This window comes from Hesperophylax consimilis, chromosome 28 (genome assembly GCF_061612785.1).
Source record: "Hesperophylax consimilis isolate HC1 chromosome 28, BYU_Hcon_1.0, whole genome shotgun sequence".
In the NCBI taxonomy this organism is placed as follows: domain Eukaryota; kingdom Metazoa; phylum Arthropoda; class Insecta; order Trichoptera; family Limnephilidae; genus Hesperophylax; species Hesperophylax consimilis.
In genome coordinates this window covers 304628-322759 of record NC_142863.1, presented here as the reverse complement: position 1 = coordinate 322759, position 18132 = coordinate 304628, and the positions used below count along the sequence as shown (strand labels likewise).

At 34.0% G+C, this 18132-nt stretch overlaps 1 protein-coding gene across 1 annotated transcript in view; it reads left to right on the top strand.

The window, feature by feature from the left end:
* The window catches only part of LOC149409986 (uncharacterized), a 174860-nt gene extending 156728 nt beyond the window's left edge, over positions 1-18132 (top strand). The window contains exons 20-21 of the mRNA XM_089648919.1: positions 14831-14962; positions 16371-18132. Coding sequence (XP_089505045.1) covers positions 14831-14962; positions 16371-16568 — 330 coding nt within the window. The 3' untranslated portion in view covers positions 16569-18132. The remainder of the gene's footprint in view (positions 1-14830; positions 14963-16370) is intronic.

The following is an 18132-nucleotide window of genomic DNA, read 5'->3' as shown; positions in this document are numbered from 1 at the left end:
TAAAATGAGTGATCTTTATCTATTAAATGTGTTGCAAATTCCGAAAAACCTATGTTGTTTAAGCATCTCAAGTGCTCAACTACCCGCGTTTGAACATTTCTTGCAGTTTTACCAATGTAAAATGCTTCGCAGTCGTTACATTTAAGTTTATAGATGCCAGAATGACTTAAATTATTTTCTTTATCTTTTGAGTTAATTGAAAGTTTACCTAGGTTATTATTGGTATAAAAAGCGGATTTAATTTCTGTTGGAAATTTTAAAACACATGAGGACGAGAAATTATTAATGTATAAAATTCTACGCCAACCGTGGTTTTTATTTACTGCGATGTTGGGGATACTATTGTACAGGAATTTATTACAAAATATGAGTCGTTATTTTTTTGCAAGGATTTTATCAATTAAGGTATGGGTATATCCGTTATTTATGGCGATAGATTTGATTATAGAGAGTTCAATTTTGAAGTTAACTTTAGATAGCGGAATAGTGACAAGTCTGTGGACCATAGAATGGAAGGCAGAATGTTTATGGGAAATGGGATGGTTAGAAGTACTATGAATGACTGTATCGGTAAAAGTAGGTTTTCTATAAATATTAAAATTAAATTTATTATTAATAATGGAAAGGGATAGGTCTAGAAAATTTAAACTGTAATTAGTACCTATTTCTACTGTAAACTGAATATTTTTATGGAACGAATTAAGGAGGGACAAGAAGGAATTAAGTTGACGTTCTGTACCTTTCCATATGCAAAAAATGTCATCAACATAACGTTTCCACATAAAAACGTTATTTAAAAGAGGTGAGTTAGAACTAAAAATATTTTTTTCCAAGTTATCCATGAAGATGTCAGTAAATAGAGGACTCGTAGGAAGACCCATGGGTAGTCCGTATTTTTGTTGGACTATAGCGTCATTAATGACAATTCATCCTTTGTCCCATAAACTCGCCTCCTTCAACTCAATGATACATCGAGCCATTAATGTCCCTTTAAATATGGAGAATTTCAATAATGAAATTAACATTATAAAACAAATAGCTCTAAACAACGGATATAAACCTGACATAATTAATCGTTTAGTTAATAAGAAACAAACCAAAATATTTTCTAAAAAGTACATTTATAGTGGAGATAATAACACTCAATCTAGTAAAAATCTAATATTTAAAAAACTTCTTTATACAGGCGACTTATCCTTAAAAATATCCCGCATGTTACCAGTTAATATTTCGACAGCTTTTTACACTAATTCTAAAATAAAAAACTTAATTAATAACAAGGATGTTTCAAATAAATTAGATAAAAATGGGATATACACTTTAGAGTGTAATGATTGTAACTCGCAGTATGTAGGTATGACTACAAGAAATTTCAAAACCAGAATTAGGGAACACGAACTATGTTTAAAAAATAATAATTTCTCCGAGTTTGCTAATCATTCGATAGAGACAGGCCATAGCTTCAACCGGGATAAAACTAAGTTTAAACATTCTAACATTAATAAATATTTTAATTTGTGCGCATTAGAAACATTAGAAATCAACAAAAAAATTAATTCAAACATTAATATAGTAAATAAAATAATAGCACCTTGCAAATCACCTCTATTGACAATGTTCCCCGTTATGTTGACTCCTCCCTCCGTTTCCCTTTCAACCCCCTCCCCCTCCCTCAAATCCCTCCCACCAAAGAACCAAACTAAATAAAACCCCATATTTCTGCACTTAAAAATTTAGTTTTAAAATAGCTAGTTAATGACACGGACGTGTCGAAACCGGTCGCTAATTTTATAATAAAAAAAATTTATACGTAACAAATGTACATTGTGAATAATAAAAACTCATTAAAAACAAAAAATGTCTAGAAATTGTTACATAGTGAATGCCAAAGAAATACAAAAAAAAAAAAAAGAAATATACTGATTTTAAAAGTTTGAGGTCAAGGAAATTAGGTGTTTGTTTGAAAAAGTAAATAGATTTACGAATTTTGTTTGTAATGTTATAGATATGTTGTTTCCAATTTAGGTGTGTGTCAAAGGTAAGTCCTAGATATTTGATATTTATTGCTCGTTCTAGGCATGGGCAGTCACAATTCCGGTCAAGGGGAGAATTTTTGCAAACGTGTATTTTTAGAGTTAGGTTTGACATTGAGATATTGGCGAGACTAAACAGTAAGTATTTTGTTTTAGGTACATTCAGAGTTAGTGAATTAGAGTCGAGCCACTGTTTTACCTTTTGAATTCCTTCCTCCGCTTTGGCGTATACGGTAGTCCATTCTTTCGATTGGAATAGTAGGACTGTGTTATCGGCGAAACTGACAATAGTGGCATCGATATCAAGGTTACATAACTCATTAATATATATCAGGGAGTCCGATTCGAGCCGCGGTCAACAGTGGTTGTGTGTAACTTAACTATTGCTAGTGCCGTTCGCCCGTTCCTGCGCCGCATTCAGATAAGAGATTATTGTTACATTTTATTTAATTTTGTTTATCGTATACGTATTTGTTTGCATTCCTGCTTACGGCTTATCCGTTTTTGTTTGTACAGTCAATGAAATAGACTGCGTATTATTTTTTCAGTTTAATTTTTAAAAGTTAAGTTTTTTTATATAATGGAGGAAGAGGAGGATAGGCCTCCCGACCCAGGCTCGATATTGGATTTTTCTGATTCGGAATCTAATACGAGCCAGGTTTCTGTTACGCTCCCATCTCGTAAACGACGACCATCGCGTACCCTTCACATTCCATCGAAAGTTAAATCTTTACCGCCGATTCAACAACCCTCGACCTCTAACGACCTTAACACCAATAGCAACATCCAGCCAAGTACTTTAACTAGCGATAATGCAAAAAATACTGACTTACTTTATCCTGCTTCAGCTTCCGGTCCATTTATCGTTAGTGTTCAGAGAGCTGAACAGGGAAAACTTATTCATCCTATAGATTTTGAAAAATTCGTATTTGACTCCAAAAATAATAACCTTGGTATTGTTAACGGTTCAATTAAACCGGAAGGGCAATATAAATTATCTATCGAGTTCAACACTGCCGCTTCCACTAATGGATTTGTAAAAAAAAAGACTCGCTCTCAAATCATAAATATAAATCGTTCATCCCTACATTTAACCTTTCGAGAATGGGTCTTGTGCGAGGAATTCCCGCGGAGATCCCAGAGGCTGAAATTGTTGATGTTTTGAATAATTTCCACGGAACCCCGAAAGTATTAAAAGCACGTCGACTGAACTACAAGGATTCTACTGATGGAAACACGATTTGGAAACCTTCCCAGTCTGTTGTTGTTACATTTGAGGGACAATCCCTACCGTCTCGTGTGTTAATTTATTATACCTCTCTTCCCGTCGAAGTTTATAAATTTCCAACAATTCAATGTTTCAATTACTGCCGGTTCGGACATTCGAAATCCGTATGCCGCTCCTCCCCACGTTGTTAATATTGCGGAGAAGGTCACCCATTTAATCAATGTCCGAAATCTTCCAATGATCCCATTTGCATTAACTGTTCGGGTGCACATACCGCGGTCAGTCTAACCTGTCCGGAATTAACAAGACAGAAGAACATTAAACATAAAATGGTTACCGACAACATTTCGTACTTTCAGGCCTCAAAGTTAATCTCTCCTGCGAAAAAATCATTCGCAGAGATGACATCGTCCTCAGCTCCTTTCCAAACAACCACCTTTTTAAATTCTACGTCATCTTCTCACAGAGAAACCATTCTCAAGCCAGTCAAACCCAACCCAAAATATACACCTTACCTTGATAAAAAACAATTGAATAATATTTTGGCCAGTCCGAATGGGAATGCCAAATCCCAGATGCCCAATGGGTGTGCCATTAATGGTAATACTTCCCCTCCTGCTCTCCCCGAAATTATGAATAATAATTCTTTTATACAAACTTTAATTACCCTTTTAATTTCTATCCTTACAAACAACAATACTGTACCGTCCAACGCTGCCGATTACATTAAATCTTTATTATCTTGCCTCCCCAATGGCTTCGAAACTGAACAAAGTTCTTCAGTGGAACAGTAGAAGCCTCTTCGCTAACAAATCTGACCTAATTCAATTACTCGACGAACACGACGTTTCAGTAGCCGCCATTTCTGAAATGTGGTTAAAACCCTCTTTTCACTTAAGAATTCCAGGTTATTATTGTCTCAGACACGACAGACCGGATGGTAAAGGCGGCACGGCTCTGATAATCCATAATTTTATCCCGTTTAAACAAATTAATATTCATACTCCCTCCGACGATATCCAGATAATAGCAGCTGTCTTATCTGATATCACAATATTGTCAATATATATTCCTCCCTCTACGACTTTTATTGAAAATGAATGGGCACCAATCTTAACCCAGATTTGTTCCCCTTATATTATCCTTGGAGATTTTAATGCACATTCTCCTTCTTGGGGTAGCGAAATAACAAATCGTTCTGGCCGCAATATTTTAAATTTCATTGATACCCATAACCTATGTTTTTTAAATGACGGATCTCCAACCAGATTCACCCCCCCAACGGAAAAGTGCTGTTGATATAATATCTCTTTGTTCGTATTCGTTAGCATCTAAATGCTCTTGGGACATCTTAAACGATCCCCTCTCTAGTGATCATTTCCCAATTATAATCCGCTTCCACCATCAATTTAGCACTTATTCCCCCCCAGTTAAAAATAATCTCAAATTTTGAACGAAAGATGCGAATTGGAGCACTTTTTCTTCTGAACTAGATAACCTTATTAACTTAACAAAATCGTCCCCGGGAGACATCAGAATGCAATGCGAGACGTTTCCTTCTATGGTTATAAATGCAGCAGAAAAATCCATCCCGAAACGCAATGCGAACATTAAAATAAAACACTCTACTCCGTGGTGGGACGAGGAATGCACTCGCTCCGTCAACTCTCGAAAAAAAGCAATTTCCTCTTTTTGTAAGTGTATGTCACTAGAAAATTTTTTATCAGTTAAAAAATCCCAGGCAGAAACCAAACGAATTTTGAAAAATAAGAAACGCGCTGGATGGCGGAAGTTCTGTGAGAACCTGTCTCCGGAAACTCCCCAGTCTTTAGTTTGGTCTAGTTTAAAAAAATTCGGACCATCGTATTCTCCGCCGAGAATCAAACATATATCAGAAGAAATTCTGGGTAAACTTCGGTTTATGGGCGAAATTCCTAAAAAATAAAACTAGTTATTTTTATACTAACTTTGGGCCGGGGAATCCGAATCTGGAAGAATTAGGTTAAGGCAAGCAATATTAACTGAATTACACGACTTTAAAATTTCGACGCACAAACAATTTAACTGGCCATTTTGAACGCTTTCTGACAATAAAACTAGTTATCTTTATACATCTTTATATTAACTTTGGGCCGGGAAATCCGAATCCGAAAGAATTAGGTTGGGGCAAGCAATATAAACTGAATTACACGACTTTAAAATTTCGACGCACAAACAATTTAACTGGCCATTTTGTACGCTTTCTGACAATAAAACTAGTTATCTTTATACATCTTTATATTAACTTTGGGCCGGGGAATCCGAATCCGAAAGAATTAGGTTGGGGCAAGCAATATAAACTGAAATACACGACTTAAAAATATTCGATGCAGAACAAAATACATAGATAACAATAAATATTCATATGTTCTAGACCAATTAAGTTCCATTGAGTTAAATGTTGATTAAGTATTTTTTACCTACACAACATATTAAATGGCAAAAAAATAAACATAAAACATAAAATTAAAAACAAAAAGAAAAAATACAACTTTTTGCATAGCTATAGTATTCACTACGGGTGATAATAATGTAATTTTCACAGCAAAAAAATCGAGTAAAATAAAAGTATTTTAATTTATTTAGCTGAATTTTATATGATATTGAGTTATGGTTGAAAATGTCTACATCTCGTAAGGCATTGTGAGTTTTTTTTTTTTGATATGTGAGATTGTATCAAATGCTTTGCAAAGGTCGAGGAATACCGTCAGACATTTCGAGCCCTTATCAAGATGGCCAGAGATATAGTCAGTAACCGTGGCTATGGCATTGTTAGGGCTTTTGTGTATTCTGAAGCCAAATTGACGTGGCGATAGTAGTTTGTTGGTTTCCAAGTATTCCATCAGACTAGTATTAACGATCTTTTCAAACACTTTCGAAAGGGAACTAAGCAAAGTAATAGGGCGATAATTACTGACGTCAAGTTTGGAGCCTGTTTTGAAAATAGGGATAGTAAGACCTTGTTTTAGAATAGTGGGGAAAAGGCCTTGGCGGATGCTAATATTAAGAAGATGAGTTATACCGGGGGCAAGTTTTTTTAGAACAGTATTGGGTATTTCATCTATGCCGGAAGATGAGGAATTTTCGAGAGACTTTGTTGCTATCGAAACTTCATTTTCTGTAACTGTTTTAAGAACGAGGCGTGTTGGGAATTCATCCTTAGTTGCGGGGTTGGTAGCGTCAAGTGTATATTTATTTGTTTTGATTTTATTTGCTAGTTCTGAACCTATATTTGCAAAATAATGGTTGACATGATTGACAATTGTGTTAGGTTTCGATGTAAAGTCTACATTGTTTTCAATAATTTTGAGAGAGTTTAAGACGTCGGTGGTTTTGTATGAATTGGTAGCTTCCTTGAGGACTTTCCATATTTTTTTAGGGTCATTGTTGGATTCGGAGATTTTTTTATTGTAGTTGATCGTGTTGGTGAATTTATTGTGCTTACCATTCCATGAAACATTACAGTATTTAGGTAGTCTTGGCATTGGAGATGTTCGTTGTTTTTTAGAATGTTGATGCTGAGGTCTCCAATTAAAACTAAGTTCTTTATTTTATTTAACTCAGTGAGACAGTTATTTAATTCTTAGTTATTTAGTTATTAGTTATTTAGTTATTTAGTCATTTATTAGTTATTTATTAGTATTTATTTATTAGTTATTTAGTCTTGCAAAAATGGGGAGATATTTGGTTTAGAAGGGGAACGGTAGAGTGTAATGATACATGTATTGTGTTGAAGTTGTGTGTTATTTGAAGGCAGTTTGAATTAGTAATGGCAATTTTTTTGACGTTATACGAGTTATAAGTGTTGTTTAATGTGTATACCACAATGTTGTCTGATGTGATTTATGGTTTGATGGTGGGTGTAATTGGGGATGTATTTGGGAGTATAAGAAGGTGTTAGCCAACATTCTGTCAGTATAATTATGTCATATTTGATTTTTGTAATATCGAGTTGGATGAGAAATTGGTCAAAGTTTTTGTTTATTGATCTAATGTTTTGATGGTAGATTGATAGGTTAGATTTGTTAGATATGTTAGAAATCATATTCTTGGTTACAGAGTGCATTTTTAGAGGGCCATTATACCAACGTTTGCGGTTGTAAACATCGCAATTGACCATGAATGAAATGGTTTAAGATAACTGAAAGTGATAAATAGGTTAGAAGGATTAGAAAAGTAACAAGAATGATGGTAAAATAAATTGGATAGTAAAAACAGTTAGAACAATAAAAATTGATGGTAAGATAATTAGAACAATTTGGGTGATAAAATTAAAATAGATTTAGAATCATAAATTTTGATGGTAACATAATTAAAATAATTTGGATAATAAAAATGTCCAGAACAATAAAATCTGATGGAGAAATCATTAAAATTATGTGGGTAATAAAACATTTAGAACAATAGAATTTGATGATAGAATAATTCAAATATTTTGGGTAATAAAAACATTTGGAATAATAAAATTTGATGGTAAAATCATAAAAATAATGTGGATAATAAAAACATTTAGAACAGTAGAATTTTATGGTAGAATGATTGAAATAATTGGGGCAATAAAAACACTTAGAACGATAAAATATGATATAAAAATGGTTAAGATGATTTGGATTATAAAAAAGGTATAACAATAAAATTTGATGGTAAGATAATTAGAATAATTTGGGTGATAAAAATATTTAGATCCATAAATTTTGATGGTAACATAATAAAAATAATTTGGAAAGTAAAAACATTTATAAATTTAAACTTTGTTGATGAAAATGTAGTAGAATTAGCTAACTTACTTCATAATAATATAAACAGATATATAGATGTAGAGCCAACAGTTAGACCAAAATTACCGAAATTGCATACGTCAAAGAAATTATCTAAATTAATTTTTGAATTAAATAACATAATTTTACCAAAAATCATATTTGACGAAATTAGTTTTTTAGATCTTCATACAATAGTATACGCTAGTGCGATTACTGTTTGTAATAAGTTAGGAATTAAATTATCATCCTCTGACGATAGATCATATTGTTATAGTAAACCAGAATGGCAGATCAGATTAGAAAATGATGTAGTATTTTTAAGAAGTAACATAGCTAGAGTAATAGAATATAAAAATGGAAATAGAAGTAGGAAAATTTTGAGACATGTAGATGAAATTTGTAGAAAATTTGGTTATAACATTGATAGTCATAATAATGAAAATATAATCAATGATTTATTGGATTTATTAAAACAAAAATTAGGCGTAAAAGCTAGTAGATTAAAAAGATATAATTATACGTATAATAAAAAAAAAATAATAGATTATTTCAGAAAAATGAAAAAATATTTTATTCCAAACTTGACGATAAACAAAATATTATTTCGAATAATAATATTCCGTTACCATCTGAATCAGATATGCGCGATTTTTGGACTAAAATTTGGAGTAAAGATATAAAACATAACGAGTCAACTCCATGGATAGAAAATGAAGAACTCAATTTTTCAGGTATTGAACAAATGAGTTTTTCTAATATATCGGTTGAATTGTTAACCAAAATTATTAAAAATACTCATAATTGGAAAGCCACGGGTTGCGATTGGATACATAATTTTTGGTACAAACGTCTGACTACTTTACATCCTCTTTTGGCAAAAAATCTTTCAAAATTTGTCAGTCAACCTCAAAATTTTCCAAATTTTCTAACTAAGGGTATTACTTATATGTTACCCAAAAGCGAAAATATTAATAATCCTTCTCAGTACAGACCCATTACATGTTTACCGACAATATACAAAATTTTAACCTCTTGTTTAACAGATTTAATATATACTCATTTAGATGAAAAAAATATTTTATCTGAACAACAAAAAGGTTGTCGCAGAAAACATATGGGATGTAAAGAACAATTAGTTATCGATTCTGTAATTCTAAAACAGATTCAAACTCGAAAACGTAATTTACATACTTGCTATATAGACTACCAAAAGGCTTTCGATAGTGTCCCGCACTCGTGGCTGATCAAAGTATTAAAAATATATAAAATTAACCCCATTATTATTAGCTTTTTGGAAAATATTATGTCCTTTTGGAATACCAATTTACTTATCAATTTAAAAGGTAAGAAAATAGTAATACCGGGCATTTCAATTAAAAGAGGGATTTTTCAAGGAGACTCATTGAGTCCTCTTTGGTTTTGCTTAGCATTGAATCCTCTATCTAAAATGTTAATTAAAAGCAAGTTTGGAATAAAAGTTAAGGGTAATACAAGGGAGAGTAGTACAATTTCGCATTTATTATTTATGGATGATATAAAATTATTTTCGAATTCTGAACAAAATTTAGAGAAAATGATCGAGGTAGTTAAAAACTTTTCAGATGATATCAAAATGACATTTGGTTTAGATAAATGTAGAACGATCCATATAGAGAAAGGCAAAATTGTAGATGGGGACGAGAGTATATTTAGAAATTTCCAAATTACTAGTATGAAAAGGGATGAGGTTTATAAGTATTTAGGATACCCACAATCAAATAGATTAGACCATAGTAGTATTAAAAATGATATTAGGATTAAATTTCAAACTAGGATAAGGAAAATTTTAAAATGCAATCTATCTGCTAAAAATTTAGTAAAAGCAATAAATACTTGGGCAATACCTCTATTAACGTACTCATTTGGCATAATTAAATGGTCTAATACAGATTTAGATAACTTAGAAAGATTAATTAGAACTACGCTAACAAAGTTTAATTGCCATCATCCAAATTCAGCTATAGAACGAGTTAATTTACCTAGAAATTTAGGAGGTAGAGGTATAGTCAAAATAACTTCTTTGAAACATAATCAGGTAGAAATGCTAAGAACTTTTTTCCATAGGAAAGCTCATAGCTCAGAAATGCACAAAATAATTTGCAAGGCAGATAGAAATTTGGTGATCAGGAGAGAGGCACGAAATGAAAGAAAGTTGTGAAGGTCACATGTGTTTATTGGTGAGTCAGTTGCCGTGACGAGAGTTGACGCTGGACAGAAGAATACACCGGATGCTGGCTGATGATGGCAGGTCAAGCGCGGGTCAGTGAGTCGACGCCGGGCGCTGGTGACCGGGACTCGATGGAGGTCAGGCACTAGTGAAGAACGTAGGTCTTCAGGCACTCCAGTGCTGACGAGACGGCCGAAGGTGCGGCAGACCTTGTAGGCGGTTGAACGGGAACGGCGTGACCAGTGAGGATGCAGCGTGTCCTCGTGGTGGTCATGGTAGCGTGGAAGAAGCGCTGGTCAGAGACACTGGAACCAGGGCGCTTGTAATCCGAGTAGTGCTTGCCAGGAACGGCGATCTGGACAAGGCACTAAGATGATGTCCCGATAGAGTCCATGATGATACGGGCGAAACCGGGTACGTTGTCTTTCGCGCTAGTAAGAAGAGCGCGGGCGATCACTCGTTGAGCCTCGTAGACTGACGGCTGGTAGGTAACTAACTGACTGACTGACTCGCTGCGTCGGGCTTATTTATACTACTCGGCCGACGGCGGCAGTAGGTAGGTGGATGGCAACTAAATCCTAGGCACTCGCACAGACTGGATGTTTCAGGAACCTTCGATAGCGTGGCAATTATGCATAGGCGGCAGACTCGTTCCTTCTGGCGAGTTCTCGTAATGTGTAAGACTGATAGCGCGATAGTATTGTCGCGAGTAGATACTTGAAACAGGTAGGTTGCTTTGTTTTGATTTCGGCAGCGAGTACGTACCTAAGTAGGTCGAGCGGTTTATTATTAATTATTCAATGGATTATTCTCGACGCCACAGAAATATTACACCTTTAAATTTATACGATGAGAATGCCAACATTTTTATAAATCCCAACCAGGAATTATTAGATTCCTGGTCAAATAAAATTTTACACGCAAAACACTTCAATTATCTCAACCAAACGTATGTTGACAAAATTAAGTCAAACAAATGGTTGAGTATTGGAGAGTTGAGCGCAGAAATAGAAGGATTTATGCTTGCAATTCAGGATAGAGTCATTAATACTAAAAATTATAGAAAGCATATAATCAAAGATACAAATCAAATTGATGATTTGTGTAGAAAATGTTTGGCTTTTCCGGAAACTATAGAACATATTATATCGGGATGTTCTATATTAGCACCGTCCGAGTATACATTTAGGCACAATCAAGTTTTAAAAATAATTCACCAAAATTTGGTAATTAAACATAACTTGATTGACTGCCGTAATGTAGTACCATATTATGAATACGAACCAAATTCATTTTTAGAAAACGAATTTTATAAAATATATTATGATAAAACTATACTAACAGACCGAGCGATTAGTCATAATAGACCCGATATAGTTTTACATGACAAAATTAAAAAAAATAACTTATATCATTGATGTTGCTATTCCAAATTCCTGTAATATTCAAAAATCTGTTAGTGAAAAAATAAGAAAATACACAGATTAAAATACATTTAGGAAATGAAATAAAAAGAATTTGGCATTCTCAGACTATAAAAATATTACCATTCGTTATTTCGGCTACTGGCATTATACCTAGCTCTCTAATTAAAAATTTAGGCGTATTAGATCTATCAAAAAATTTATATATAAAGATGCAAAAGTCGGTCATTTTGAATACATGTAGGATAAAAAAAGATTTTTAAAATATTTATGTTGAGGGATCAGTAGGATTTATAGGCCCTGTTAGAAGTTCTACCGAGCCGAACCCTCTGATATGAAAATATCTGGAGACGGTGAATTTTTTTTCCCATTTGATATCTGGTGATTTGACGTGTTGTTGTTCTTGTATTGTTTTGTATTTATTTTACTTATATAATGCACTCACATAGTGTTGATTGACTAGCTGATCATTTGTGGAAAAGTGAGTGGAAGGGTTAAGTTTTTCCTTTGGGGAAGACTTAACCCGGACAACTAAATCGGAAGTTTAAAAAAAAAAAAAAAAATTCAATGGAAAAATCATTAAAATCGTGTGGGTAATAAAAACATTTAGAAAAATAGAATTTGATAATTTGTGATAATTTTTCATTTAGGTTTTGTATGAACGGGGTTATATTGTGGTAGGATGGAGATCTATACATTGCTAGTACGCATGTGTCACCCAGAGATGTGCAAAATGGGTACCCAAAACCATTTGAAATGCAAAATGGAAATGGGTCAAAACTTAACCATTTGAAAATGCAAAATGGTTTTTAGAAAAGCATTTGAAATGCAAAATGCAAAATGCCCATTTTCAAAATGCATTGAAAATGCAAAATGGTTTCTCAGGTCAAACAATCAAAATAATTATAGAATTTTTAAACAATTTTGTCATTTAATAATGGACATCAATGTAGAACAAACATATTACATGATGGTAAATCCAAAAACACCACGACTACAGATTATGAAACCACAAAAAAATTGCGCGGGACTAATGTTGCCAACGTAAAAACATAGAAACTGCTATCTAACATTTAATATTACAGCGTCATGGCCCCATGTTCAGTATTTTTTGTAATTGTATCACTCAATTGCCAGGGCTCCTACCAGGGAGCAACTTGACAAATGTAAATTATCTCTTATAGCGAGGTTGAGGACCGACTGATATTTGGGGCTTATGAAAAAAAGATGTGTGAAGATATGTAGTAAGAAGAATGTTGCAAAAAAGCATTTAAAATGGAAATGCACTGAGAAAAGCATTTAAAATGCAAAATGGAAAATACCCATTTTGCATTTCCATTTGAAATGGATTTATTTGAAATAAAGCACATCTCTGGTGTCACCGTACAATATTTGAAGACAATTTGCACCCGAGATTATTAATTCCAAAGTCTGAAAATTCAGTAAATTATTTAGGTACATATATAATAATGCCATCATTCTGGTTGTGATGGGTTTCTGTGGAGAAGTGAGTATAATCAGGAAGGTGTTTTGGTACATATAGTTCGTTAATCCAATATTCTGATAGAATAATTACATCAACTTTAACCTTTAGATTATTCAGTAATGAGATAATTTCTTCCCAATTTTTATTTATGGATCGAAAATTATGGTGAAAAATTTTTTGGTTCTTGTCTTTCATTAGTAAATTACAAAATTTTATATCTGAAGATACATAATTATTAATTTTATCAGAAAGTACTGTTTCATTATCTAAAATCAGTCTAGCCATTTTTAATTTAATTTAATTTAGTATAGTTAGTGTAAATGTAAATTTGAAGCTTTACTGATTTACGAATGTGTCTCTATTTTTTTGAGATCGTTTTCATGTTTAATTTGGATTGTTTTTCCCCGGGTCCTTTGCGTACAGCGACAAGTAGTCTGTTGGCTTTGAACCACACAAATTGGTAGAGCATTTTTTTTGCCGTTTGCTTTGTTTTCCACAACAGTTCTTTATAATAGGGTGTGAGCACTTCACTAATATATATTGGCGAGTTCGAGTTTTGTGTTTTAGCCGCATTTTTTAGTGAGAGAATCGACTCCCTAGATTTTGGATTGTTAAAAGAGATGTGCAATTTATCCGGGGTAGTCCGCCTGCGGTCTTGAGTCCTGGTCACCAGACGAATGTCCTGTTGCGGCAGGGACAGTCCCAGCGAGCTGGCTACCCGAAGTACAGCTTCCTTAGGATGTTCGCCCGGCTGCAGCCCCACACCCGCCATCTCCACACTGTCGGACAAATTATCCTGTTCCAATTCTGCAAGTCTGGATTCAAGGCTCGAGATTTTTATGTTTTTCTTGTCATTCTCCTCACGTAAGAACTTAGTTTCTTTGTGAAGATCCTGCATTTGTTTGAAGCTTTAGATTAGGTCTTCATATTGGTTACCGATGAATTCACTACTTCTCTTTAATTCGCTTATTTCTTCTTCAAACATTTTTTTCATTTCAGTTATTTTTCTGTCAAAATGTTTGGTGATTCTTTCAAATAATACATCAGTATCTGTACCGCAATATGAAGAGGGTGAGCTCGGTCGACTTTTGCATTTCGGACAGTTCCAAGATAATTTATAATGTATTCTTCATACACGGGGAAATTTTTACCGATATAAAATATTGGTATTTTATTAAAAATCTCTTCATATTATTTGTACTCCGTGAATTGATAGGTTTCCTAATAAACTTTCAGTAAAACACGGATGTGTTATCGCGATGTTGGAACACATGTTCATAAAAAATCAAAATCAAATCTCATCATCGTGCAATCATCAGGACAAACATAAGTGCATGTTATTGTTAGGGAGGCACATTTAATGTATCTTTACCCTGAGTTTTTAATAAATACTGTGTTGTATTATTATTCATAAACTAAAATAATTTTTTTTATGAGATACAAACATTCCCCAGTTACAAATAACCAGACAATATTTAAAAATCCTCTGCTACCACCACAGTAATCGGAAAATGTTACTTGTGTCGTGATGGAGGACTTAGCCAGCCGAGGAATTGAACGAACGACGCCTGGGCTATACGGGTGGGACCCAAAAGTGATTGGCTCCAACATATTTATATTTAGGTAGAAGAAATATATTTAATTTTAATTCTAGGTGATCTTGGAGAAATTCCCATTCGACGAATGTTCGAAACTGTACCCACCGAAGAAACTATTAAAGAATGGCATAGATAATGCTACTCAACTCTGTTTTGGTCATCACACTGAGCAAAAAGACACTTGCCAGGTATGTTATTTAAATAATAGTGATTTTTTTTACTGTCAGTTTTGAGAAACATCTATTTCTGATGGAGAATAACTAAAAGATAATTCTAAAAATATCTCGAAGGAAAATATTATTCCTCCAAGAAAAAATGAAAAGAAGGTTTAAGACGCTAGCAGACTGCAGCCGGTTCCCGGCGGGTTTTCACCGGCCGGTGTTGATCTGTACGGCAATATACGCAGGGACCAGGACCGTTGAAAGCAATTGATATATGTCGATTACTTACGGACCCGCTAGACCGCTAGACGACGGGCTTAGTATGCCAGCTAAAATGCCGAGCGTCATCTGCTGGCTGACACTATTTTCATAAATAACTTCTTGTTTTTTTGCAAACTTACGTTTTTGTCCGTCTTACCAGATAGATAATGTGTTTATGTATGTATAAAATCGTATACATTTATCTATGCAGTTTCCCCGGAAAATCTACTTATATTAAGAATTTTTATAAGTTAGCCTGTTGAAAAACATATAAACGACACATAGAGTAGTCGCGGAAACATGATAATATCTATGAGGAAACTGCATAGGTACTTGTTTGTACTACTTCGTTGAAATAACCAGCCGGTTCCAGCCCAACACCCGGCATCACCACTGAGCTAATTCCACTGAGAACTGGAAAGTCTGAGGTTCTGGGTTCAACTCCTAGATGCGACCGAATCTTTTTTCGATTTTTCTGTTTAATGTTTTCAGTTTGAGAATTTTTAATATTATATTCAATGAATATTAAAATTTGAGGTTTTACTAGTTTTATTGACAATTCACAGTTAGGTAAATTCCACAAAATCTATCTATTCTACTAAACAGCCAGGAGGTTTTTTTAAAGTACCTTTATGTAATGGTAAATAAACTATTTTACTAACAACATTTATCACGATTTATTTTGAGGGTATTATGCCGTGTTACGCTTTCTCCTTATTTTTCCAATGTTTCGGGTGGCGTTACAGTGTCCATCATCAGAGCAGATGTGTCTCGAATTATTCAGTTTGTGTTACTTTTTGACTTAAGAAAATAAAGATTTTAAGTACCTAGAGATACGTTAGAGTGCAGTTTACTTGGAGAACACCATTCGACCACTTCATTTTAAAAGCGTCTGTTCAAGGGATGGGTCAAGAGGCAATTTTAATGGAGTAATAATAATAAAGGAAGAAAAATATAATGTGCAAATCTCTGATCACGAGAACGAGTCGTAAAAACATCCGCTTCTCATGTGGGAAAATGTTAGTCACGAACAGGATGAGGTAAAGCGTCTGGAGCGTTTCCAGAATGGGTACCGGTTCCCAGGACGACTGCACTTCTTGACCCGCTCTCTTAAATATATGTAGGAAAATCTTAATGTGCATCTCTATTAATCGAAATGCTCTTTTATTGGCAGGGAGATAGCGGAGGTCCAGTGCAAATATACAATGGCAAGGCAGTAGACTGCACTTATCTCGTCGTTGGAATTACCTCCTTTGGAAGATTATGTGGAGAACCTGGCTACCCGGGAGTCTACACAAAAGTGTCTCCATACATCCCGTGGATCGAGTCCATCGTGTGGCCGAATAGTGATAATATTACATTTCTCCCATGACGTGGTCAGCACACTAGTGGCCCTAGTAACTCCCATGATGTCAACACACTAGTGGCCCTAGTATCTCCCATGATGTCAACACACTGGTGGCCCTAGTATCTCCCATGATGTCAACACATTAGTGGCCCTTGAATCTCTTTTTGAAACGTTTTAATAAAAAATAATGTGACTCTACTTCATTTTTGTTACCTAATTATTATTGAATGCTATATTTATTGTAATATTTAATGTAACATCATTAGTACCGTAGCTGAGCTTACAGCCTGGCAGCAATTTCTACAAACCAAAGCAATAATTTGAGTAAAATACATTTATTTATTTTTAAATTCTCATACATCTACTTACCCACATTTAATAAATCAGTACCTACTCATATATCATACAGTGCACATTGTAAATATATAAATATATGTATATGTTCATTCCAAATTGAATGACTATTGTAAATAATTTAGACATAAGATTAATTTTCCCACCATTTTTAATGTTATCACAACATAATATACTTTCCTCACATCTGAAATGTAAAATCCCAAATAAAATAATAGAACAGCCTGGACACATATTTCGGTTATTTTAGCAATCACTCGAGTGGTTAAATTGGTAAACAAATTTAACAGTTAAAATATTTTTTGTAGCGTAAAATAATAAAACAATAACACTTAATACACAATTTTTTTTTTTTTTTTTAAAGAAAGACAAACATTCCCAGGTTACGAATAACCCAACAATGTTTGAAAATCTCCTACTACCACCACAGAAAGCCGAAAATGTTGCTTGTGTTGTGATGGAGGACTTAGCCAGCCGAGGAATCGAACACGCGACGCTCGGGTGAGACCCAAGCGCTATGCCCACTCAACCACTGACCGGTCATTAATAACAATACACAATTCGTTTTGAAATGTTATATAACCGCACCTCATAATTTGATTTCTAATTATCATGTAATGTTGTTTTATATTGAATTTAATTAAATTGTAAAATGGATGCCTGAGTACGGGCCAAGTACCCAGTGAGACCCATTTTATCATTTAATGTTTGAAAATACATAATATAAAAACAAACTGCAGATGTAGAAGCTATTTTCGTTTTTGGAATTTTGTTCTGTTCCAATGGCATTATTGTAGTACATACATACAATAGCGATGTAAATAACGGAGGTCAAGAATTTACTGGATTACTGTTTGATCGCCACATCGAATCCGGTTGCAAAAGCTTCCAAGGTACTCGGAACCTGTAAAGATTTTAAAGAAGTAAATAAATGCTGTACTTGCGTATGGACACCGTTCTTTCTAGAATCCTAGTTATATTATATTATTAGATCCCTTTCCTTGTTTTCTTCTTCTCCTCCCTTCCTGGGGCTAGGCTAGCGCAACTATAATCAGCGAAAACATCTTATTGGTTTAATAATTACTATACATTGTAAAATACTAAAAGTGTTGGTTTTCCAAAAATAAAATAAAATCCACCTGAATACCAGAATATTGTGGTGAGGGGGAGTTGCAAAACGGTGACGGAGGGCGCAATAAAGCAACAAGAAGGGAAACTAAAATACCCCCTAGAT